Raw genomic sequence first — 27,293 nt, forward strand, 5'->3', positions numbered from 1 at the left:
CCATGAAGCTTTTCTTCAGCAGTCTTATAAGTACAGGTCACCTGTCATTGCATTGATATAGGACTAACAAGACTTTTGAAAAGACCCATTCTTTTTGAGGTTAAAGAGGTTAAAAATGTTACTTTCTGGCATGTTGGCTAGCTATAAATGGAGGGTCATGGCACCAGATTTCCTTCTGCTGAACACTTTGAAATGGTCCTGGCAGAGGCTAGGGTATGTAATGAAGGACAAGGAAACCATGAGAGCTGCTCATGTACATTGATGGAGCCAACAATTCTCTCTACAGGTAGTCTGATCAATCTGGAACCTGTTACATGTGTGCATGCCCTAACATAGTCACTGGTCCTAGCATCTCCTAACAGCTAGGTTAGACGGTATAGATGGTGGGCAAGTTCTCAAAATGACTATCCTTCTTCTCTCAGTCCATTTATCCACCCCTTCTTAAAGTCTGTCAACTGGGCAAAATGTCTTAGGGTAGTCATGTCTAATTAGTTTATCGATAGGTACACTACCTAAAAGTAGCCTCTGATACCCTTTTTATAAGCCAGTGGGAGAAAACTTTTTATACCCTGTTATGGCAGCACACAATGTTCATTCAGATTATCTCTGTAATCACTTAAATATCTGCCTGAGACATAAATGTAGGCCAAGTTTTGCAGTAATCTATCTGGGTGCATTATATTTTAATATTATTATTTATCAAATGTATAAAGTCTACTCCCTTCTATATACAAAATATATTTAAGTCTATTTGTAGTGCTCTCTCTCTTTTTACTTAAAGGGATTTCCCATCTCCCCGTTTCAGCAGCTTTGCCTGCAGTCTCTTCTTTGCACTTCCTGTATTCCTTATCAAATGGTCAAAGCCATCTCCCCCCAGCTTGCTGAACAGGACACTATGAAGTATCACAATGCTTATTAGGATTGCTAGAAATCTAATATAAATGCTGATTAAATAACATGCACATTCTTCTAGAGAAGGGACTCAGTGTTATCTGTGAGTTTACATAGAGAGATAACAGCCTGGGTTTTATCAGCAAAGTGCAATTAACTGAAAGGCAGAGCTGTAGATAACAGTGAGTGATGTCACTTGTCCTGTCTTATCACACAGGCCCAGCTCTATGGAAACCCTTTATAAACAATGGAAGGAATAATTTCACATAGCAGTAAAATAAAGCCACTTTGCTAAAGCAATGTGTTTTGGAAAACTCTTCAATTTACATAAGCCAGCAGTATACATAGGATCCTTGAGATGGGAATACCCCTTTAACATTCATTGACGCCATACAAAATGGATGCAAAACTTCACATCCTTTCCATTAATATATCTTAAAATGAAAAGATATTGACATTATCATTGCTTCCATGTTTACTTGTTATCACAGCACTATACTTACTTATACAGGGATTGTCCAGCACAATTTTAAATTGCCTGGAATTAATAAAATAACTTATTTACATGGTACAGTAAACACCCTGTAGCTGTAATGCCACAGCACCAGTGGTTCTGCCAAATAAATATATAATATTCTGCATTGATGACATGCCAGCGACTGGTTACAATGGTCCTGTCCTTATGGTCAGAACATCGTTCGTATGGGACCATTAGACTAGGGCAACTTAGCAACTTCTAGTCCCCAAAAAGTTGAGCAGCTCTAGAAGTAGCTGCAGCCTTAGGCCGGGTTCACATGGGAGTTTTTGAAATGGATTTTGACGTGGAGGCCGCCTCAGAATCCGGTCCAAAAAATAGCTAGCCATGACTGGATGCCTGTGCAGTGCATATAGTGCACCCGCATCCAATGGCAGCATTCCGCTCCGGACTAGGCCCAAATGAATGGGCCTCTTTGGGAGGGAGTGTCATGAGGCGCACGTCTGCGACTGATTCAGCCATGCCTAAAGAAAGAGCATTTCGCTTATTTTTTCTACGAGCGGGAAAAAAACACTCGCGGAAAAAGGAAATGACTGGTTCCCATTGAAGCGTCAAAATCCAGACCAAAAAACTCCTGTATGAACATGGCCTTAAGTTCGCAATAAGATTCAATTCACTTACATTGGAGAAGAAGCCACATGAGGGTTCACCAGTAGAGATGAGCGAGTAGTACTCGATCGAGTAGGTATTTGATCGAATACTATGGTATTCGAAATACTTGTACTTGATCGAGTACCACTCGCTGTTCGAATGTAAAAGTTCGATGCAGAACCAGCATTGATTGGCCAAATGCTATACAGTCGGCCAATCAACGCTGGTTCTTCTCCTACCTTTAGAAGTCTTCTCCGTGCAGCTTCCCCGCAGCGTCTTCCGGCTCTGAATTCACTCTGACAGGCATCGGGCCTGGGCAGAGCCGACTGCGCATGCCCGCTTGTAGTGCGGACATGCGCAGTCGGCTCTGCCCAGGCCCGATGCCTGGCAGAGTGAATTCAGAGCCGGAAGACGCCGCGGGGACGCTGCACGGAGAAGACTTCTCGGAGGATCCAGCCCGACCCTCACTCGTGGACTTGGTAAGTATAATTTGATCGAATGTTGCCTACCCCTGAAACGAGCATTTTCCCCCTATAGACTATAATGGAGTTCGATATTCGATTCAAGTAGTCGAATATTGAGGGGCTACTGGAAACGAATATCGAACCTCGAACATTTTACTGTTTTCTCATCTCTATTCACCAGGTAACATTTGGCACATTTCCTGCATCTACTTTATCTACTCAGTTGGTTCACACTGTCAAATACATATCAATCATGCGTATTACTATCTTAGTACTAATTAGTAGTTTAATGACTTACAATATTCATCAGAAGTTTTTTAACTATTTAATTCATCTGATGAATGGAAATTATTTTAGGTTTCAGAAGGGTCTACCATAAATATGCTACGTCTGAATTGGTTAGCGGTAGGATTTATTTTTTTTACAGCATTCTCTGTGGTATAAATGACGTGTTCATTTTAATACCAAATCTTTTTCAATGTTTTAGACTTTTTCATAATAAATAGACTTTAAAAACTAGCTTGTTTTGTGTCACAATATTCTGAGAATAATATTTCATTTTTCATTTTCTGGGTAGCAGGGTGAGTTCTTTTTTTTTTTTTTTTTTTTTTTAATGGACTTTTCATTGGTACCATTCCATTGGTACGTATGACATTTTGATTGCTATTTAGTCAAATTTTTCAGACAACCTGGATAAAAAAAAACAAAAACAGTAATTCTGGCAGATTTTTACGGTGCAGTATACATTATATGTTAAAGGGGTTGTCCGGCCTACAATTGTATTTATTCATTAATCTGGGAGAGGCGGCAAAAATAAAAGAAACCCGTACTCACCTCTCCCTGGTGCTCTGATGCCTGTACTGCATCTCCGTTGTTGTCTTCTGGCCAAAGTATCTGCCCCACATGACAGCTGAGGCCAATCAGTGGCCTCAATAAAGGGAAGCCGAGGCGTCATTACCTGTGATGTCCCAGTTCCTTTCCTGAGGCCGCTGTTTGGCCTTAGCAGTCATGTGACTACTGAGGCAAATCAGCAGCCTCAAGAAGAGAACGGGGAACGTCACCACCTGTGACATCCTTGGTGCCTTTCCTGAGGTTGCTGATTTCCCTAAGCAGTCACATGGCTGCTAAGGCCAAACAGTGGCCTCAGGAAAGGAACTGGGACATCACAGGTAGCGACGCCTCTGGTTTCCTTTATTGAGGCCACTGATTGGCCTCAGCTGTCATGTGGGGCAGATACTTTGGCCATAAGACACTAACGGAACTGCAGGACAGGACCACGCAGGGAGGCCTTAGCAGAAGGGATTTGGAATGTCACAATCGACCAGAAATTCATGAACAAAATGGAAGCCGACCGGACCACCCTGGGAGGACACCGGAGCATTGGGGACAGATGAGTATGTTTTTTTTTTTTTTACCTCCCCTGGCCTAATTGGAAAATATTACTTAGCTATAGACTTATAGAGGAGAGGCAAACAATATTTTGTAGTGTTGGGTCCTTCATATTTAGCCCTATTAAATAGAACCTATATCAAAAGCAGACATGAGAAATAATAATGTTAGGTCATGTGGTATAGCTAATAAAAAATAGCGCTATGAAGTATTATCCACATATCACATACTGTATAAAATGCTACTTTCCCAGAACAGCAGAGTATGAATTAACACTGAAGATATTGGCTTGAGTTTGGCTTGATACTTTCCAGAAGATTCATTCATTCATTGCTGTTTCTTAGAGATCCTTTCCTTGGAGCCATCTTGAATATTAATTAACGGTTAGATAGGAATTCCAGAAGGTGAATGTTGTCCTATGTTGTCCTATGTCCTACTCAATAGTTTCAGTTCTTTATCTCGGGTTAAAAAACCAATTCCTTTGGTACTTCCCAAGGAAATCCATCTCTACCAAAATGCCCATAACATGCAGTATTCTGGTATATAGGCTTCTTCAAATCAAGATCCCTGTCAAAAGATACAAAGTGCAAGTGTCAAAGACTATTATATCTGTATGTATTATTTAGTATCTCTTGTATATATTAGAATGGTTCATACTGCCATCATTTTAGTTTATTGCTTTGATTTGTAATTGGATTAGAGCAATGGACTGATGCAAACGGATCCCCCTCTTGACTGTATCCACTTCCATTCATTGTAATGCATAAAACAAGTCAGAAGTTTTCATCCGTTTTTTTTAATACAGGTTGGAACATTAAACAAACGACGAAAAAAAACCTTCTGACTTGTTTTTCACACTAACGTTGGGGGACTGTTCAGGAACTACATCCCCCGTTCCTCTTAAAGTCCTGGGCGGAAACCGGGCAGACCCCATTATAGTGTATGAGGTCTGTGGGTTTCCGCAGGTAACCGCTTTTTCAACAGACAGGGTTTTGGTTTTTCAGGTCCCCAAGCAGAGTAGAGGAACGGAAACCCATACACTAGTGTGAATGGAGTCACCAGTCTTTGAATTGGCATTTCAATCCGTTGCTCTGATCCTGTTACGGATGAGAGCAACTGACTTCAGATGGCAGTGTGAACTAAGCCTTATTGGAAGATGAATTATACATTATAAATGACCAAGGAACATTTAAACAATTTAACCTTTCGAGGGGTTGTCCATAAATAGAGAAAAAGGGGTTGCTTAAGGCTGAGTTTAGACGGGGTATTTTGGTCAGGATTTTGAGGCCGTATCCACCTCAAAATTCTGACCAAAAAGACGGCTCCCATTGATTTCAACCGGAGGCGGTCAGTTCTTTTTTCCAGGATCCGGATGTGATCAGGGTGATCTTGTCTATCAGATGATGCAGGTTATTGGGTTTTTCACATCTAGTGAATAGTCCTCTTCAAACTTGCTTTTAACTTTGCATGAAGTTGAGGAGCTGTCGTTTTGTGTTTTCAGATTAGAATTCAACAAAGTACTTTTCTGTCCCTTGCACCTAGCTTTGACTTGAGACTACAGCTGCATCTATTTGCTGACATTTTGCCATTTTTCCACCCATCAACTCAGTAGCTCGAGCCACAGACACCCCTACCAGGTACACAGACAAAATTAGTCCCCCTTAGGACTTTGGCAGATCTGACATATCCTGCCCCTAAAATAATGATCTTAAAGCGTTGTGTCTGAGAAAAGGGGACTTACCGATGATAGCAGGTTTGTCAGGAAGAGTTAAATCTGACTATGAAAAATAGGGGTGTCCTTGTTATGCATTGTGAAATGTTTGTTGCTAACTAGAGGGTCACTGTAGTATTTGATCAAGGCAGGATTTAATCACTTTACCTGACAATGACTCCAGGTCTCAGATCAAAGTTCTTATTGACGATTTCCAATAGCTCCTTCTCAGTTTTCTCAGAAGTCCCATAAGTGAATAGTGAAACGGATAATGGAAAGGCAACACCAATGGCATAAGACACCTAGAAAACCAATAGAATAATATAATTGTATTATAACCTATATATCTAGTTACCAGGTGGTTTATTGGGTAAACTATTAATATCTCTGTGACGTCCATGCTCTGTGCTTGCTAGAATACTACCTAGCTTCCTGTTTACCTCCTGTGCACACTCTCCTGCTGACACTCTCCATACTGATGACCTAAAGACAGAATGGGTCATTAGGGGTGATCTGACAGCTGGGGGAAAACTTAGGCAATGGCTCTAGGAGTGGTCCTAAGTCAAACCAGATTGGTTATGTCACAGTGCACCTACAATCTGTTGTCTGTTAATTAAGGTTGAGCGATCGGGATCCAATCCCGCCTAAAAAAGATTGGGCACAGAATTCCGATCCTGATCGCTTAACTTACCTGCACAGAAGCGCTGCCGCTCCCCGTTGTTCTCGCTCCTCTTCTCTCTACTTCACATGGTTGCAGAGTGCCGTGTACACCCCGGCCTCCCAGGCCCTGTACCCGCCCACACTCGCCTAAGCCACAACAAGCCTGCCTACTTCCAGCATCAGTAACATTACCCTGGGAGACGGAGGCATGCATGGCGCTCTGCAAGCATGTGAAGTAGAGAGAAGAGGAGCGAGAACAATGGGGAGCGGCAGCGGTTCTGTGCAGGAAAGTGGGGGGGACTAAGTAGCTGAGGGATTTTTTAATCACTATAACAGTGTGGAGTCCAAAAAATGAAGCGTTCAATTTTTGAACTTCATGCTGTGTAGTGAATAGAATCATTTTTAAAATCCGATATTCAATCATTAAAAAATCCCATTGACTTGCATTAGGATCGGAAATGGGATCGGGATCAGGTTCAGATGGAAAATGATCGGAAATCGGATTTTAAAAATGATCCTGAAATCTCAAGATCGGCTCGACCCTACTGTTAATATCTCTAGAAAGAAAAAGCAACCATACCTGAACCAAGACACGATGACAGAGCTTGGCATGCACCAAAGACTTAGCAACCCAGCGGGCAGCATAGGCAGCAGAACGATCTACTTTTGTATAGTCTTTCCCTGAAAAAGCTCCTCCACCGTGGGCACCCCATCCTCCATAAGTATCCACAATGATCTTACGACCTGTGACACCAGCATCTCCCTGTAATAGACCAAATTGTTTTCTATTACAAAGAACAGATAATTGGAAAAAAAATCAACAAATAAGTGCGATAAATAAATTTATAATTTCTGGGCACATTCAGAAGTTGCAAGAAAAGTCACCTGAGGACCACCAATAACAAAACGGCCACTTGGTTGTAAATGGTATACAGTCTTGTCATCCAGATACTTGGCAGGAACAACAGGTTTTATTACTTTCTCCTTTAAGGCCTCCCGCATGTCATTCAAAGAGATGGTCTCATCATGCTGCACTGATATTACAATGGTATGAACCCGGACGGGAATGACAGCGCCATTCTGCTGAATGTACTTCACCGTAACCTGAACAACAAAAGATTAGTCAGTATATGTCTTGTATACAGTATATGTAGATATTGTCTTTGGTAACAATAACTGAAGAAACAAGGAAAAGGAATAAACCTGGAAAAGAGGAGGAGGGAGCTGATGCTGCAGTGTCTGAGCCTAAGCTTGGGAGGCTTATGCTGTGAGAGGGAGGGGACAAACCAGATCGTGACACTGGATTGGTCAGATTATGCAGCACAGTTATAGAGAGACAATAAACATTTCCATAAATTATGGAGCAGGTAAGAATAGTCCCAAATGCTACAAATTATAGACAATATGGCTGCTGTGCTACATCTAACACACATCTAACACACATCTACAGCTATACAAGTATAAAGTGACTATTGTATGGGGTGTGTCTTGTAAGTTTCGAGTTGTACATTGTAAAACTCTATATATTGTATTGTAGTTGACATCTGCGGCCTAATAAATCTGCAATGGATAGTGAGTGCTTGACAAATCTATTGGTGCGCATATGGATGAGTTCACATGTAAATACTTGCCAATACAAGGGGCTATTTGTTTATGCAGCTGCTGGAAGCTGTACATTTACTGCTCAAGGACTGAAATCTGGAGCAACAGGTGGTGGAAACACGTGTGGAGTGAAATATTACTGCTATAGATTACAAGGAAGCCTATATAACTTTAACATAGACATAGTAGCAATATACTGTATCATGTCAAGACCTCGTTTCCATTGAAGCTAATATATTTTTTAGACTTTGTTTCACCAGCCGTCTTCTCCAGTTCCCCATAGTGGAGATGCATTTTTGGCTGCAGGAAAACAAAATGCTGCATTGTACAGTCCCAGCATAGCGGATGAGATTTCATGAATCTCACCCACATACTGAAGAAAAAACAAGATCTGCGGAAAGGCCGCATATTCAAAAACACTTGCGTTTTTTGAAAATTGCTACATTTTAGCTACAAAATTTCAAGCTTTTTCATTACATATTGAATAGGGGACTAAGGGTACGTTCACACGGAGTAACGTGCCGCGTGATGTGGCACGTATACGGCGTGTGAGACTTTGCGCGCTGTAAACACTCCCATTGATTTCAATGGGAGTTAGGATAGTATACGCAGCGTTATTTTGCGGCCGCAAAATAACGCAACGTATACGATCCTAATTCCCATTGAAATCAATGGGAGCGTTTATGGCGCGCAAAGTCTCACACGCCGTATACATGCCACATCACGCGGCACGTTACTTCATGTGAACGCACCCTCAAGCAGAAAAAATGCAACAAAAATTTTTTGTTGTGTTTTTTTGCATAATGTTCTCTAGCTGTGATTTGCAATATGTGGCTTCATCCTTGGTTGACATCTACGTTTGGTAATCCGTTTGGGGAGTCTGCATGGGGACCCCCTGAACGGACTATCGAATGCATTTGGAAGCAGTGTGCAGTGAAAGCACACGGACCCCATAGACTACTATGGGATCCATGTACTTGCCTCGAGATCTCCACACCAGTCAAGCAGACAGAAAAGTAGATCGTGAAGTACTTACCTGTCCGCATGTTCCCTGCGGAGATCTCAAACTATTCACAATAAATATGATACCGCAAACAATGTTACTGTAGCTACTGTAATGAGATTCTCCATGACACCTACCTGTGTTTTGGAATCTGCCCTAAGCCAGGGAAGATCGCCGCTGCGTCTTAATTCTGCTAGTTTTGCGTTTAGCTTGTGTGCGAGCACAATAGTCAAGGGCATACACTCCTCTGTCTCATCGGTTGCATAGCCAAACATCAGACCCTATGTAAACAAAAAAGCAAAATTTTAGGGATTATTTACCAGTAATATTATTAACTATAGATGAGCGTGTAGTATTCGATTGAGTAGGTATTCGATAGAATACTATGGTATTCAAAATACTCATACTCATTCGAATACTACTCCTATTCGCAGTAAAGATTCGATTCAGAACCAGCTTGATTGGCTGAATTCTATACAGACCACAATGGAGACTGCTGTGGTCCGATCTTAGACTCCTCCTATTCACAGACGAGCCTCCGGCAGAAACAGCGTTGATTGGCTGAATGCTGTACCACTGGCCAATCAACGCTGGTCAATGCATTCCTATGAGAAAAAAGTCAGCTCCCGCATAAACGCAAGCTGCCAGCTCTCCCGACTAGCAAAGACACATACTATACTATACAGTATAGCATTCGGCCAATCAATGCTGTTTCTGCAGGATGAGTAAGGGCCAGTTCACATTAGTGCTTGCCTCCCGTCCGGAAGGAGTCCGCAGGAGGACCCCCCGAACGGAATATCAGCGCAACTGCAAGCGCTGTTAAAGCGCACAGACCCCATAGACTATATAGACCCTCCTAAACACTCTCCTCCTGCTACTCGTGGACTTGGTGACTCTCCTTTAGGTGAATAGTGGTTTCCCCTGAAACGAGCATTTTTTCCCATAGACTATAATGGGATTCAATATTCGATCGAGTAGTTGAATATTGAGGCTCTACTCGAAACGAATATGGAATCTTGAATATTTCACTACTCGCTCATCTCTATTATTAACAGATCCAGTACAAAGTCATCTATGTATTTCAGGGTCACACAAACCATTTCCGCTGCTACATCATAAGGGTGGGGCCCCTCGTACATTTTGCTATGGGACCCTATAACGTCTGTGTGCACCCCTGCTCCATTCACCGGTCACCTGGGCACAATAGCGACGCCTGCACAATGATTTCTATGTAAGATGTCCTAAATGCCTGAAATGCTTGTTGTATGTTTGTAAGTCTCACCTGATCGCCAGCTCCAATATCTTCCTCTTTTCGGTCTAAATGAACCCCTTGTGCAATATCAGGAGATTGTTGTTCCAAAGCAACAAGAACATTGCAAGTTTTATAGTCAAAACCTGTGGCAGAGAAAAAATATATGAATATCCAATTTAAGATGTGACTATAATCAGTCAATAATAATTCTAATAATATTTTACATAATACTAACATAAGTGAAATTCACTTTCATATAAGCCACCAACCTTTTTCCGAATCATCATAACCAATGTATTTTATGGTGTCACGAACCACTTTCTGATAATCCACGACTGCTCTAGATGTTATTTCCCCGCAAAGAAGAACCATTCCCGTTTTACATACGGTTTCTGGAAGATAAATAAGAAGTCGCAGGTAGTAAGATGATCTGACTCTGAGACAGTATATGGCTGCCGCAGTGATCAAGTGGTCGCCCCAGGTCTAGTTTCTGGCACGCACAGCTGACTTTGCCAAGAGGCGCCATTCCCAGATGGACATTTCTCCTATAGTGGCTTTAAGATTAAGACCCCACGGGACAATACGCAGCGCTAAAGGATGCGGAAAAAAACGTGGCGGTAACACATCGCGGTTCTACTCACAATGCTTTGAACACAGAGTTTTCCTCCGCGGACTTTCTGTTAGCATTATATCTACGGGGAAGCTGCCGGCGTTTCCGTAGATATAATTGACATGCTGCGATTTCCAAAACCGCGCCAGTTTTGGAAATCACAGCGTGTCCCTACTGCAGTTTTTACCGCAAAGTGAGCATCGGATTCGTATGAATCCCATCCACTTTGCATTTACTGTAAAACACCACGATTTTTCCCGCAGCGTTTCCGCCCCATGGAGCCGCGGCCTAATCATTTACGCTAGTTTACTGGTGTAAATAATCCCTGAAATCTATTCTAGCCATGAGCTTGTGTAGATTTTACTATAGGCACATGGCCCACTATAGGATTACCTGATTTATGAAGGGACATGTGTCTCTTCACTTTCTCGGGTAACACACGACATATGGATAAGTGATTAAGCAGACACGTCAGATGAGCTGACACATCCCCTTTAATAAATGTGAGCATTGAGTAAGCAGGACAGTATTCTTGAGGATTCTCTCTGCTATAGGATGAATGTACAGTTGGCGCAACGACTAATATTTAAGGAATGTTTCACGTTGCTTGTTACATCCTTGCCATAGGGCGAGTAGATATTTGTCCAAATGTGGTGGTGCCCGTGTTCTAGCAAAGGCTGTCGTAAGCGTGTGCAAGGTTTCATCTATGACCTGGCATCATACAGCAAAGATTTTATCACTCCTTACCACAGGCAACCTTGGCATCAGGATCTTGTTTCAAATGGGCATCTAGGACAGCGTCACTTATCTGATCACAGATCTTGTCTGTAAGAAAAGGAAAAAGTTAATTCTATTGGTATCTCCTGCTTCAGCCTTTGTGGTCCAGTTTTCCCCATTCCCCTGCACTATGATAGGCCGCCCATGAATAAGAGTGGCGCCATGTCTCAAAGAAAGCAGATATGTGTTTCTACTTTCAAACAAGATAAAATGATGCACCAATAAATTGATACATCTATCTATCTATCTATCTATCTATCTATCTATCTATCTATCTATCTAGGCATGGGTACCTATATAGAAATAGAGGTGGAAAGTAACATTTTACTTTAATTTTCTGCAAACACATACAGTATATCCTTATCTCTGGTCATAACATGATGGATTAGTAAAGCTATAGTTGTTTCAGGTGTCTTCTTTCCCTAGAGTACTAGAAACCACTGCCAGGATTTAGTGCATGGAACGTTTCTATGAAAGAGATGAAGAACAAGACCTATTTTTAAACCCATCTCCTCTTACAAAACGTCCAGTGCCAACGACCCATCCCATGGGTTACACTACGTTACCAGCTCCAGTATATGAGTTAGGTGAGGACACAAGGCCACATTCACATTAGCAGTTTTGTTTACATTATTTAGCCTATGGTTTGTCCATTTATAATGAATCCTATTCACTTCGAGGGCATTCCATTAAAGTTGGAAGGATCCAGTTTCCAAAGTTTGGGACTATTTTCTTTCTTTTTGGAAATAAAAGAAAGTTGCATGCAATTTAAGTTACATGCACATATTAGATGTTAGTCGACCAAAATGACTGATATTGGCCATGTCAACTTTTTTTTTTTTTTTTTTTTAATTAAATTTTTTTTTTGTAAATTTCTCCCTTTTGCTTCAGCAGTTTAATGTTGACGGTGGGATCGTTCCTCTACATGATCCCATCATTGATTGACCTCAGTGTGGCCAGTCTATATGTGATCTGTGTTAAAGGGGCTCTATCACTAGATTTTCACGCTTTTAGCCAAATATATGCCTGCATAGCCTTTAGGCCGGGGCCCCACAGTACGTAAACGCAGCAATTTGCCCGCAGTGGAGACGCTGCAGGAAAAATCACGGCATTGTACAGTGCAGGCAAACTGGATGGGATTCATGCGAATCCCATGCCCACTTTACCAAAGAAATCGCAGTGCGGACACACTGCGATTTGCAAAGCTGTTGTGGCTTTGCAAATCGCAGCATGTCAATTATATCTATGGAAATGCCGGCGGCTTTACCGTAGATATAATGTTAAGAGAAAGTCCTCAGAGGAAAACTCTGTGAACTTTCTCTTAAAAGCGTTGCAGAAAATACCGCAATGCATTCACGCTTTAGCGCTGCAATTATGGGGCCTTAGCCTTAAAAAGTTTATTCAGGTGTTACTATTAGTTTATAAAAAAGACCCCCCAGTTTTTGTTAATTGCCATGGAAATCGATATGCAAACCAGCTCCACCGTGCACGGTTCCGTCCACCCCCTTGCGTCATACCTTCTGGATGCCCAATGCTGCCTCCAAGCCCTCCACCTCCTGCTTGTTCATAGTCGGCGGTTTCTATTGAAATCACAGGCGTGTACAGTAGTGCTCCCTCCAGCACACTACTGCACACGCTCCAGCGCCATTTTCCCGTAGAGAACATTGCGAGCTGGTGCTGGGGCATGCGCAGTAGCGCGCCGGAGGGAGCATGTGACTTCAGTAGAAACCACTGACAATGGAGGTGAATAAGCAGGAGGAGGAGGGCTTGGAGGCAGCGGTGGACATCCAGAAGGTATGACGCAAGGGGGTGCACGGAACGCCCACCGTGCACGGTGGAGCTGATTTGCATATCGATTTCCATGGTAAATAACAAAAACGGAGGGGTCTTTCTACAGTGTGATATATATAATGTAATTATAATAGATCTCATATATAAGATATATGTTATTATATATGTTATATACTGTACTTATACTCAATTGCCAGATCACAGTCCTACCAATATTATTGAGCATAACAAAGCTGAGAATTTAATATGTTACATGACATTAGACATTAGAAGCATGGTTCTGTGCTTTCTAATGCCTGAGATATGTGTTTGATGTCCCCACCACCACCACCAATCTCTGTATTGCGGCAATACTCATGCCAATAGAGAAACAGGGGACAGAAAGTGAATGTCAGCACAGGATTTCACAGAAAGGAGTTAAAATGATAATAAAGAATATCACTACATGTATTATTGATACAAATGCTGCCAGAAAATCAAAAATGGTGCAACAGGTTAGGTCCACTTTTAAAGACGTGCTTGGAGATATCTCCTTCTAATAAGTAACAAGAAGGAGAAGAAAATTGCTTAGTTCTGTGCATTTCACAAAGCGCATGGCCTTCACTCTCGCTGCTAATTCCTACACTCTGTATTTGCTTTTTGATGCAAAATTCAGATAGTTTACTTTTTAGATAAGTTGTCTACATGCAAGACCTTTGTGTACAGTAGTAAAATGTACTATTAGCAAAAAAATATAAATTCCAGGGCAAAGAGTTCTCACAAGTCACCTACAGGTAAAAGGTAATGTAGCCTTCCATTCAATAACATTTTATTATTTTCCTGCAAGTGAGATTATTTCAGGATTCTATCAATTTCATAATTCTTCTTACCCCATAGTGGCCCCTGCACACACACTATTATGCCCCATAGGGGCCCCGGCACACACACTATTATTCCCCATAGGGGCCCCGGCACACACACTATTATGCCCCATAGTGGCCCCTGAACACACACTATTATTCCCCATAGGGGCCCCGGCACACACACTATTATGCCACATAGCGGCCCCTGCACACACACTATTATGCCACACAGCGGCCCCTGCACACACACTATTATGCCCCATACTGGCCCCTGCACACAGTATTATGCCCCATAGTGGCCCCTGCACACACACTATTATGCCCTATAGTGGCCCCTGCACACACTATTATGCCCCAAAGTGACCCCTGCACAGACAGTATTATGCCCCATAGTGGCCCCTGCACACACACTATCATATAATAGTAAATAGGGTGCATTATCTGCTGGGGTTTCTCTGGGCCCCCTGGCATCTGCTGCCACTTCTACCCCAGTATATACACCCCTGCAAGGAAGTAGTGGGTGTCTCTAGCATCTGTAAATGTTCAAGCATCTTGCTCCAATCCTTGGCATGTGGGAGAGACATAAAAGCCACATTGAAAGCAAAGTTTTTTCACAAGATGAAACCTGAATATCGGATCAATAGATGTGGGCTGATTGTCCAATTCCTCCTATCCGTCGATGTGCCAATTATCTCCACTTGTTGCAAACAGAGTGCTGCAGAATGCTTGAATTGAGAAACCTTGGCTTATCCAACCATCAGATGGCTACATGCCTAGGCCGAGATTTCAGCACTGTTCATTGCATGTGCCAGCGGTTTGGAGAACAGCAATGAACTGGAATGAGAGCAAGAGGTGAGTGAAGGCGAACTTGTACATAGACAGTTTGTCTGTTTAGAAGAATGGTGATCTACTCTGTACCACAAGTGAGATTGGACATTACATCCTGAGCCTAGAGAGGCAAATCGTGTTGACACAAACCATCAGAAGTTGTTTGCATGACATTGAGCTAAGGACCAGTCATCCAGCTATGAGTGTTTCATTGACTGCACTCAAGAGTGCTCAAACCTTGGTGGCTTATACAAAGTGACATGGCATGCAATATCTCCGGACTTGTCTCCCTTTAAGCACATCTGGGACATCATTGGTCGGCCATTGCATAGGAAGCTGCCATATTGATCCTGTGATTTACAGATTACAGATTTTTTTCTTGGTATTGCAATTTCACTTTTAAGAAGTGTATATATGGCTGCTTGTTTTGTGAAACAGCACCACTTCGCCCAGAGGTTGTGTCAGGTATTGCAGACGTGGCTCATTAACAAAATTGTTATTTCGTAGTTGTAATGATATAGAGAAAATCAATTTTTAATATAGTACATGAACTTTTTGATCCACAAGTTAGCTCATAAAGCCCCTGAATTAAAATATGCCCCCCAAAAAGTATTTGGCAACATGTTGTGTAGAAGTCATCAACCTTTCTGAACCTGATAAAGAGTAGCGATTGTAAGGGTACAACTTTGACTCAACAGATTTTGGAGGAACTTTGTTACTATGTAACTGAGTGTCTTTACCCAATAAGCGGCACAGCAAATAAACATCACATAACATTTGTGTCCTTGAGTAAAAGTGTTTACTGTTCACAACCAACGCATTCACAAATATATCTAAAATGTCACAGGCCGTGTTCCAAAAAAATCTAAAAAAAATGTCACTATGATGCAAGGCTGTATAAGCATACATGAGGCTCCAGCGTTACACTGATCAGCAAAATGTATTGCAATATTTCTCACATTATAAAACCGGAGCCATTGAGGTCATCCAGACATGTCCTGCATGTTTTATGCCAAGTTTGATGCCCAACTTTTGGCCCTCATGTGCCTGTTGTGGGACTGCCAAGGAAAGGCAAATTCATATGGAGCAGCTGCCTTCCTCTGGATAATTCCTAGGCATCAGCGCTCCGATACACTGGCTGAATACAAAATAGTTACACTCTTCTATTTACTCCTCAATGTGATCATTTTCTCCTATTGTTTTGAATGTTTGTTGCAGTGTGTCAGCCCAGCCAGTGCTATTAGTTCCTCTGGTTACTTATGAGTTAACATTAGTAGCTTCTCTGAGCGTGTTAGTTATATTCTGTTTACTGATTATATATTTCTGACCTTGGCTTTTCCCTTTGACTATTCTTCTGACTCTGATTCTGTACTTCTCTGCCCAATTGGTTCTGACCCTTGGCTCTCTTAATTACCCGTTCCTGTTTGTTTGTCTTGTCTGTGTTGTGTTTTACTCATATTATAAGAAGGGACTGTCGCCAAGTTGTCCTCTGCTGCCTAGGGTAGTTGAGGCAAGTAGGTAGGGACTGGGGGTGGGTCTAGCATTAGAGCTCACTGTCTCAGTTGTTTTTCCCCCTAGGTTCTTGCAGCAGTTACTGGGGAACTGCTTAACTGCCAATTCCCTAACAGTAATACATATGTATGAATATTTGTATTTCTACCTCATGGCCCAGCCTTGGCTGAATTCTATATATGACCTTTTCATGGAGTTTAGAGTCACAATATATCAAATTCAATACCATTTTTACATCCAATTTACATGAACATGTAAATGATTTTTTGAGCTATATAAAGCTGACTGTTCAGATCTAAGATAAGTAATTTCCATCCATTTTGTTTATTGAAAATCTAGTGGTAGTCCAACAATTCTCCTTCTGTTTATTGGTGCCTCTGTCTAGTCATGTTAACTACTACATGTAAGCACTAGTTTGCCAAAATTAGTCAAAATGGACAAAATTATTATAAAGTACTATACATGCAACTAAGTTCTCAGTAAGATAAAGAAGATTACCACGTAACTGACCCATATACACGGACATTGTTGGGAAAGATTTGTGAATGTTATCAGAGTATGTGCTTATGTTTGACAGTATTCCAATATTTACACTCCAATATATCTCCAATGCAAATGTTTGGACATTAAAGTTATTTTCTGGGTACAGAATATTGACAGTCCATAGGATATGCTATCATGGGGTCTACCTACCAGTTGTGTAAAGGAGCTGTGGTATTTAAGTGAGTGCCACAGTCCCTTCATTGTTTACACTGCTATCTACAACTCATCTGAATCTCAATGGCTGCAAAATAAAGAAACAATGTGAAGAGTACTAACTTCAACTGTTACTAAGGTTGAGCGATCGGGATTGGGAAAGATCGGATCTCGATCAGTGATCGAACAAATTTATCAATCGGGATCGGCTGGAAAATGATCGAAAATCAAATTAAAAAAACAATCCTGAAATCTCAAGATCGGCTCAACCCTACTCAATAAACATAAAGTAACTAGGGTTGATCGATTGGGATCGGGAAAGATCGGATCCCAATCGGCAATTGAGAAAATTTCACGATCAGGATCGGCTGGAAAATTTTAAAAAGGATCCTGAAATCTCAAGATCGGCTCAACCCTAACTGTTACAGTGACATATCAGGCATAAATAAGTGGTTGAAAGTTTGTGAACCCTAAACATTTTATGTTTCTGCACACATTTCATACAAGTCCTAAAAGTAGACAAAGAGAACCACATCAAACAGGTGAATCAAAAATATTAGGGTCAGTGCACACGTAGTTTTTTGGCGCTGATTTTGACACGGAATCCGCCTCAAAATCAGCCTCCAAAAAGAGCCTCCCAATAGTTCTATTGGAAAGCTTCTTTAGGAGTCTGATTTTGAGGCAGATTCAGCATCAAAATCAGTGCCAAAAAACTCTGCGTGCACTGACCCTTAGACTTAGTAATTTATTTAAATTAGAAAGTGAAACTATATCACATATCTGTGAGTGACATAAGTATGTGAACCTTTAAGATTTATAGATAATTTAAAGATGAAATAAGAATCAGATGTTTTCAATCAATAGAATGACAACCATGTGTACATAGGCAACCTGGTTAAAGAATATGATCTACCAAGTCTGATCTTCTCAACACATGTTCCTAGAAGTGTATCACTGCACAAACAAAGGAGATATCTGAGGACCTCAAAAGAAGAGTTGTTGATGCTCATGAAGTTAGACAAGGTTACAAAACCATCTCTAAAGAGTTTAATCTCTATAAATCCACAGTCAGACAGATTGTGGACAAATGGAGTGAATCCAAGACCATTTTTATCCTCTTCCAGGAGTAGTCAACCAACAAAGATCACACCAAGGTAACACACCAACATAAGAGCTGAAACTGTTCAGTATGGAGAAACGGGCTACAATTCCTCCAAGCCAATGTCTGGCCTATTAACAATGACTGGAAATGTTTAGATGAAGTTACTGCCCACAAGAGGGTCATTCCATATACTGAAAGCCAAGAGTCACGTGCGTTGACTACTCACAGATATGTGATATTAGATCATTTCTTAAAAAATTTTTGTTTGATTTTGTTTTTTTGTAATCTTCTTTTAGTCCTTGGGTGAAGCTATATATATACGGTTGTATACACTTTGCAGTACTAGTCACTGTGTTGGCCTTTGTCCATAGTAAATTAGTAACTCCAAACCTTAGTTCAGTACTTTTAACTTCTAGATGACTGTGTGATAAACCCCGTGAATAGTCTCCGGTCTCTGCTTTCTTTGAAAGTATCAGGGTCATGAGTGAATGGCTGCTAGGAATGCCACATGCCATTCATGGCAGTTTGAAGAAGACATAGTTGGGCAGTAAGCCAACGCCTGAAGTGTCATAGTGAATTACTGCTGTGAACATGCATATGTCACGGATACAGCAGATATTTATGCACACGTGTAGCCCTCAGTGCATGTACGGTAATTCCTATGCACGAAATCATGTAAGCAGTTGCTAGAAGACTGTGTAGTCAATGATACTAGACTGGTCAAACTTTAGAAGAAACCTAAATCGCTACGACTACCATTAGGCTAAATTTTTAGCTCATTCTGCTTTTTTCTACAGATACATATTTAGCTGACTCTTTGTTACCTCCGGACCTATCGTACTTACCAGGATGTCCTTCTCCCACTGACTCCGAAGTGAACATGAAAGCTCCAACATCTTCCACGTGGTGGTCACCGTCTACTGGCCCATTCATGGTGTGGCTTTAATGTAAGGTGTTGAGCAGCTCGCGTTGTACTTGTTCAGACCTGACAGCTGATGGTCTTTTTTTTAACTCAGCGAGGCAGCTAGATCTTGTTACTGCTAGTAGCTCAGTAACTTGACTGTGTGTGTTTTAGGCTGGGCCCGCCTATTCCCGTGTCACGGTTCAGTTTAGCTGTCAGTCAGGCAGGCTCTCCTATATACGGGAAGTAAAAAAGTTTTTCAATGACCATGTGAGAAAACTGGAACAAATATTTGTCCAGCAAGAAATCACGATGTGTCTCCACTTGTTTGTATATTAGCTCAATGAGAATTTTAAGGGATGATAATTCTAGAAAATGAACATAATGGATATTATGTAAATATTCTAGACAATCTATCTGCTTACGTTTGGATTAAGTCTGTATTTTTCATAGTACAATGATCACAAGGTAAATAATAGGACATATTATATTGGGAAAGGTTTTTGTCTGGGATTACAGGGAATCTATAGCTTGACTCTTTGTACTTATCTTGAGAAATGTTTTATGTAAATTCACAACATATAGTTACACATGCAGTGTATACTTTGTATTGTTTTTACTGTACAGTGAAGAAGGTGTATTGGTAGATAGATAGATAGATAGATAGATAGATAGATAGATAGATAGATAGGAGATAGATAGATAGATAGATAGATAGGAGATAGATAGATAGATAGATAGATAGATAGATAGATAGATGATAGATAGATAGATAGATAGGAGATAGATAGATAGATAGATAGATAGATAGATAGGAGAGATAGATAGATAGATAGATAGATAGATAGATAGATAGATAGATAGATAGATAGATAGATAGGAGAGATAGATAGATAGATAGATAGATAGATAGATAGATAGATAGATAGATAGATAGATAGATAGATAGATAGATAGATAGATAGGAGAGATAGATAGATAGATAGATAGATAGATAGATAGATAGATAGATAGATAGATAGGAGATAGATAGATAGATAGATAGATAGATGATAGATAGATAGATAGATAGATAGATAGGAGATAGATAGATAGGAGATAGATAGATAGATAGATAGATAGATAATAGATAGATAGATAGATAGATAGATAGATGATAGATAGATAGATAGATAGATAGGAGGGATAGATAGATAGGAGATAGATAGATAGATAGATAGATAGATGATAGATAGATAGATAGATAGATAGATAGATAGGACATAGATAGATAGATAGATAGATAGATAGATAGATAGGACATAGATAGATAGATAGATAGATAGATAGATAGATAGATAGATAGATAGATCATGACAGGGGACATCCAATCACAAGGGACAAGAGGTCAAAAGTTAAGGATAAATCATAGACAGTATAAAATCATAGGGTAGAAATGAAAGATTCCATTTTGTGGGGAGAGATTAGACAGATAGGGTCTTAGGACAATCCGACAGAGAGATAGCAGTAATACACCAATAATACAGTGTGGGGGTTCTGGGGAAGTGTAGTGTTAGGACTGAAGAAGACTTTGCTTTAAGTGATAGAGACGTATAGGTGTCATTCTGTCTGTCTGTCACACCGAGTGTGGTTCTTGAGTTACTGCAGTGTAGCAGATGCATCGATTACAATCACATTTCATTTATGGCATCATTTTTTCCTTTACCAATAGGGTTGAGTGATTGGGATCGGAAAAGATCGGATCCCGATCGAATAAATTTCAGAGACGTCTCCCCGCCCTGTACCCGCCCACACTCTCCTAAGCCACAACAAGCCCCGCCTTCTCTCAGCATCAGTAACACTAGCCTCTCTGAGAGAGGAGAGAACAGAGAACAGCGGCCCGGAGCTCCGGGGAGCGGCAACGGTTCTGTGCAGGTAACCAGACAGCAGGGGGGACTAAGTAGCCGTCGGATTTTTTAATCTCTACACAGAGTGGAGTCCAAAATTGAAGCCTTCAATTTTTAGACTCCACAGTGTGCAGTGAATAGGATCGTTTTTAAAATCCGATTTTCGATCATTAAAAAATCCTATTGATGTGCATTAGGATCGGAATTGGGATTGGGTTCGGATGGAAAATTATCGTAAATCGGATTTTAAAAACGATCCTGAAATCTCAAGATCGGCTCCACCCTACTTACCAAAGGCTAAACCAAGTGAAATAATATATACTACCTCATTCATTTTTTATAATTTTTTTTTTTTTAAAACGTGGTACTGGTATGATTTTCCTTGCTAAACACCAAAAAATCCTTTAAAAATGTTAAAAAGAGGAATAAGGCCCATGTCAAAGATGTGCACAACCTGGGGAATCTCCCTGCCATGCTCTGCCACACAATGGATGTCTTTCAGGCGATCTGGTCCCCATGGGATACATACTGCGCTCTCCATGGTCTCTGATCTCCCCTTACTTCCGCACGGTAAATTGAACCCAATGAAGTCAAGGGAGTCTTTATCAGCGCTGAGTCTGCCGCGAGTTATCGTGGCAGAATCAGCGCCATTTTGCTCTGTTTGAATGCCCCCTTAGACCGGTGCTCCATGTAGTGCAAATGTCGTGGTTCGCCCATGGGGTTAGATGGAGACCCAGGAGCCCTCAGAGTGTTATATGCAACTGATGAACCCTAACCTAAATTGAATCTTGGAGATAAAGAGAAGAAACCAAGTAGGGCCACACTAAAAGAAGTTTGACATATAGTCCAAATAAAGGTCCTTATAAATTTTACCGTCAAAACACTTGTTGTATGTCTTTTCTTGGAAACACACCTGAGCGTCTCAATACCGTATACGTATGGCAGGGTCTTTGGTATCACATTTACAGGATGGACTGGGACTTAATCCCAGACTGAAAAACCAATAACGCGCTCCTTACGGTAAACCCAATATTGATGCGAAGATAGGATTAAATTGATTTATTTAAAGATAACACGTTTCGGGGTATCTCGGCACCTTTACATGTACCACCCCTTCATCAGATCTTATGCAGTATAATAGACCAAAAAGCGCTGTGCGCGGACCGGTGATAATACACGGGCATGTGTATGAAGCCATAGAAAATAAGGAGGCTAGCATACTGATAAAGTATACATTCATATACAAGGAGACTTAGACTGCTGCTGGAGCCAAACAGAAGCTATACTATCACAACCAAAGCACCATACTCACAGGTCAGTACTTTGTGAGTGAGAGGAAGGCAGTTAGAGCAGATTCTCCTCTGCCTACTGTGTGTACGTATGTATGGCAGCTACTCTCCCAACTACCAAATGTAAAATCTGCTCAATGTAAGTCATATCATGACTTGAAACAGTGTTACTCATCATGTATACACATAGCAAGCAGCTTAATCTGAAAATTCACTGATACAATAGGCATGCTTTAATGACCATTATTCTGATCCTTCAATAGATCAGAACAATAGACACAGTTTTAAGGACTTTCTCAAATCTAATAAAAAATAAATAAATGAAATAGAACGTGATACTAAATGGCTAATAAACCAGGTTTGTTCCAGCTAAACAAGAGCCCTGTTAATTTTTTTTTTTCATTTCCCTTGCTATAATATAATAATAATAAATAAATAATAAAACATTATTAAAGAAAATGCATAAAATTGACAGTGTAAATGGTTAACCCTTCTGGATCTCAAGTATGTAATACAAGCTTGCTTAGGACAGTTGGGGGGGGGGGGGGGGTTATATAAACATGATGGAGAAAATCAATGTCCAACACTGCTAAAGGGATCTGTAGCTTACATTTCAATATATTAAAATAAATGAATATGAAAGTATTGAGAAAGAGCGAGGAGCTCAGGGTGAAATTGGAGTTAGAAATGGAACCTCTCCCAGTGGTGGCCCCAAAGAATAACATCAGAACAAAACATAACTTCTTCAAAATTCCAAGACATGATTTTATGGCAATAACATTTGGAGAGGATTACTACAAGGTTTTGCATCCTATACACTATTTTTTTTATGTATGTCAAATTATGTGACATTAGTATAATAAATATGGCATACACGAAGGCTCAGTGCTTTGTAGCTTGTTGCTTTGCTGCTCAGACTCATCCAGTGTAACCAAACACAGCATCTACATTGGCATTATATACTTTCCCTTTGTGTGCTCTCCCCCAAGGAAATGTCCAAGACTCAAAAACGTTCATTTTTTTAAATGTATTAGAAAGTGGTTTGGGATATATTTTTAAAGTGATACAATAAAACAGAGGATCATGGTCTGAATAACTAAGAGACTCCCCCATTGATTGGTTCTTCATCCATCATACAGGGGTGCAAATACAATAGGATTTTGAGTCACCATAGACATGAGAAGATAGGATTTGACTGTTGTTGCTGAATATTACTTCCAAAAATAAGACATTATATTATTTGTTACCCCAAAAGATGAGTTAGGGCCCCTTCACACAGCGTAAGCGCTCGGCTCATTCCGAGCCGTACACGCGAGCACTTCTAAACACTTCCCATTCACTTCAATGGGAGCGCGCGCGTGTTTAGAAGAGCTCGCGTGTACGGCTCAGAATGAGCCGACGCTTACGCTGTGTGAAGAGGCCCTTAGGGTTTATTTTCAGGGGATGTCTTATTTGATTCCATGAACAAAAATCCACCCACCATACCCCTTATACCCAAACAACTAGAATTGGCAAGTGCCAATGGTGTATCGGCTCTCAGACACAGACCTTCGTTACGCCTGTCAAAAGTGTGTCACTGTTAGGTCACTTGCCGTTGCAGCAGTGTTCCACTGCAGCCAAGTATAGCGGTTATCTCCCCCTGGTGACTGAAAGCAGCCACAACACTCAGGCTCAGGAGTGGAATGATACCAACAGGACTCAGTGTGTCTCCCCTCCCTGTACCCACCCACACTCTCCTAAGCCACAAGCCCCACCTTCTTCCTAGGTCTGTAACACTAACCTGGGAGGTGGGGGGGCGCAAGGCGCTCTGAAGGCCTGTAAATGAGAGAGAACCGTACTGAGAAGAACGAGGAGCAACAGCGGCAGTGGATCTGTGCAGGTAAGTTGAGCGACCGGGATCGGAATTCTGTTCCCGATCTATTTTAGGCGGGATTGGAACCCGATTGAAATTCGCCGATTGAGATCCGATCTTTTCCGATCCCGACCGCTCAACCCTAAAAGTAGTGTAACTAATCTGCCTTACTGCATGTACATTTGCAAGAAGCAGCAGAGAGATGGAAAGGAAAGCCAAAGATAAGTCTACAAGATCAGACTACAAAGGCTTTGGTACAAACGCCTATGCACAAAACAATATTATATTTTAATAAAGCCTACATTCCAAGAGAAAGCAATGGCTTGCAATGGAGTACACTGCTTTTAGCAGATAACATTCCTCGCCATTACATTCCCTATATTTATGGACTTTGTGAGATATTAGAAGCTGAATGGATCTATAGATGTCTTCTGTTCAGGTTCACAAACAATAAACAGAAAACAAGTCCATGTAATACTCTAAAGTCCATCGCTTAAGCAAATCTACGCTTTTACGCAATGTTGGCAACACAAATATATTGAGTTAGAATGAAAAAAAATAAACTAGAGTTGTCTAGAACATGAAAAGGGATTATACACTTACCGGCCACTTTATTAGGTACACCATGCTAGTAACGGGTTGGACCCCCTTTTGCCTTCAGGACTGCCTCAATTCTTCGTGGCATAGATTCAACAAGGTGCTGGAAGCATTCCTCAGAGATTTTGGTCCATATTGAGATGATGGCATCACACAGTTGCCGCAGATTTGTCGGCTGCACATCCATGATGCGAATCTCCCGTTCCACCACATCCCAAAGATGCTCTATTGGATTGAGATCTGGTGACTGTGGAGGCCATTGGAGTACAGTGAACTCATTGTCATGTTCAAGAAACCAGTTTGAGATGATTCCAGCTTTATGACATGGTGCATTATACTGCTGAAAGTAGCCATCAGATGTTGGGTACATTGTGGTCATAAAGGGATGGACATGGTCAGCAACAATACTCAGGTAGGCTTTGGCGTTGGAACGATGCTCAATTGGTACCAAGGGGCCCAAAGAGTGCCAAGAAAATATTCCCCACACCATGACACCACCACCACCAGCCTGAACCGTTGATACAAGGCAGGATGGATCCATGCTTTCATGTTGTTGATGCCAAATTCTGACCCTACCATCCGAATGTCGCAGCAGAAATCGAGACTCATCAGACCAGGCAACGTTTTTCCAATCTTCAATTGTCCAATTTCGATGAGCTTGTGCAAATTGTAGCCTCAGTTTCCTGTTCTTAGCTGAAAGGAGTGGCACCCGGTGTGGTCTTCTGCTGCTGTAGCCCATCTGCCTCAAAGTTCGACGTACTGTGCGTTCAGAGATGCTCTTCTGGCTACCTTGGTTGTAACGGGTGGCTATTTGAGTCACTGTTGCCTTTCTATCAGCTCGAACCAGTCTGGCCATTCTCCTCTGACCTCTGGCATCAACAACGCATTTCCGCCCACAGAACTGCCGCTCACTGGATGTTTTTTCTTTTTTGGACCATTCTCTGTAAACCCTAGAGATGGTTGTGTGTGAAAATCCCAGTAGATCAGCAGTTTCTGAAATACTCAGACCAGCCCTTCTGGCACCAACAACCATGCCACGTTCAAAGGCACTCAAATCACCTTTCTTCCCCATACTGATGCTCGGTTTGAACTGCAGGAGATTGTCTTGACCATGTCTACATGCCTAAATGCACTGAGTTGCCGCCATGTGATTGGCTGATTAGAAATTAAGTGTTAACGAGCAGTTGGACAGGTGTACCTAATAAAGTGGCCGGTGAGTGTAGATCCAGGCCAAGATTTAGGACAACTAGCCTTAGGTGATACTGTCCCCATGCCGTAACCTCAAAAATCATAACATTTAAGGGAGTCTATCATGTCCAAAATGACTTCCATTATAATAACAGGGCCTTGTAGAGACCTATAAGATTGGGGATAACTTGCAGATTAGTGAAGGTCCAACCACTTAGACATTCATAGGTCATGGGGAACAGGGGACTTGTCTCCCCATTCTAAATGGAGCAGTGATTGGGCAGAAATAGCCAAAATGTAGTGTTTGGCTGTCTCCGACATTCCTGGTTCTGTGCATTTTTAATTTAATTTAATGGGAAAACCCCTTTAGGCTAAGGCCCCATGTTACAGAAATGCAACTTTTTTTTGTTGCAGATTTTGTTGCGGGTTTTTAAGCCAAAGCCAAGAATGGCTACAAAAGGAATGGGAAATATAAAGGAAGTTCTTATACTTTTACCTTCTGCTCAATCCACTCCTGGCTTTGGCTCAAACAACCGCAGCAAGATTTGCAACAAAAGCCACTGCGCTTCCGCAACGTGAGGCCTTACAAATGCATCAGCCAAATATGTGTTGGATGAGTGTAAATCCAGGGTTTGTCGGCTATGGCCATGTTTACCTTGTATATACTACTTGTTCTCGGAGCGTGGCCTAAATGATAGAACCTGAGGAGAGAGATACAGAGAGAAACAGTTTCTGACAATTGTTCAGTTTGTAACAAGTTCAGTATTATAGCGAGGAGCCGGGCGCTTAGTCTTTAATATTCATTATTATAAGCGTAACTTTAGGAGATGCTGGGTAAATATTGAGATAGGCCGTGTGCACTCTCAAAGGACCTAAATGTCTTGGCATTAACTCCTATTGTACACAAACAAGGTCTCCGGAGGAGTGTTCAGGGGAACCAATGAGATTTAGCAAAATAACCAAGAGGAGGGTGGAGAAGTGATAGACCTCATCCATTGGTGAAACGGGCACCTGCCCCTTGTTCTGCTACTTAACCCATTCCTAGCTGCAATTGTGGGCTGCTTCAAAATAATAAAAGACAAGCTATTAAAGCATGTGTCCATGTTACACTATATACGGTTACATATTGTCAATTTTGGATAGATTTTTCGTATGAGCAACCCTTATTCCCTATCCACAAGACAGTGTATCAGTAGTACTCGAGAAAGACCAACCACTTATAGCGGAATGATGGAGATACTCGAGTACAGATCTCCATCAGAAATATATAGGTAGATTTGTAAATAAATGTATTATACAGCAACGTTTCTGGATTAACCGTTCA

The 27,293-nt window shown here is 41.3% G+C and overlaps 1 protein-coding gene across 1 annotated transcript; it reads right to left on the minus strand.

Moving 5' to 3' along the window:
- Positions 1-4,176: 4,176 nt before the first annotated feature.
- On the minus strand, positions 4,177-19,242 carry MAT1A (methionine adenosyltransferase 1A). The gene is made up of 9 exons (XM_075257975.1): positions 19,102-19,242; positions 11,456-11,533; positions 10,368-10,490; positions 10,129-10,241; positions 8,984-9,127; positions 7,127-7,345; positions 6,822-7,004; positions 5,750-5,883; positions 4,177-4,437 (listed from the first exon to the last, which is right to left on the minus strand). Exons 1-9 carry the CDS (start codon positions 19,187-19,189, stop codon positions 4,335-4,337), a joined length of 1,185 nt encoding a protein of 394 aa, XP_075114076.1. The 5' UTR covers positions 19,190-19,242; the 3' UTR covers positions 4,177-4,334.
- Between the last annotated feature and the right edge of the window lie 8,051 nt (positions 19,243-27,293).

Source organism: Leptodactylus fuscus, chromosome 10, assembly GCF_031893055.1.
Source record: "Leptodactylus fuscus isolate aLepFus1 chromosome 10, aLepFus1.hap2, whole genome shotgun sequence".
NCBI lineage: Eukaryota > Metazoa > Chordata > Amphibia > Anura > Leptodactylidae > Leptodactylus > Leptodactylus fuscus.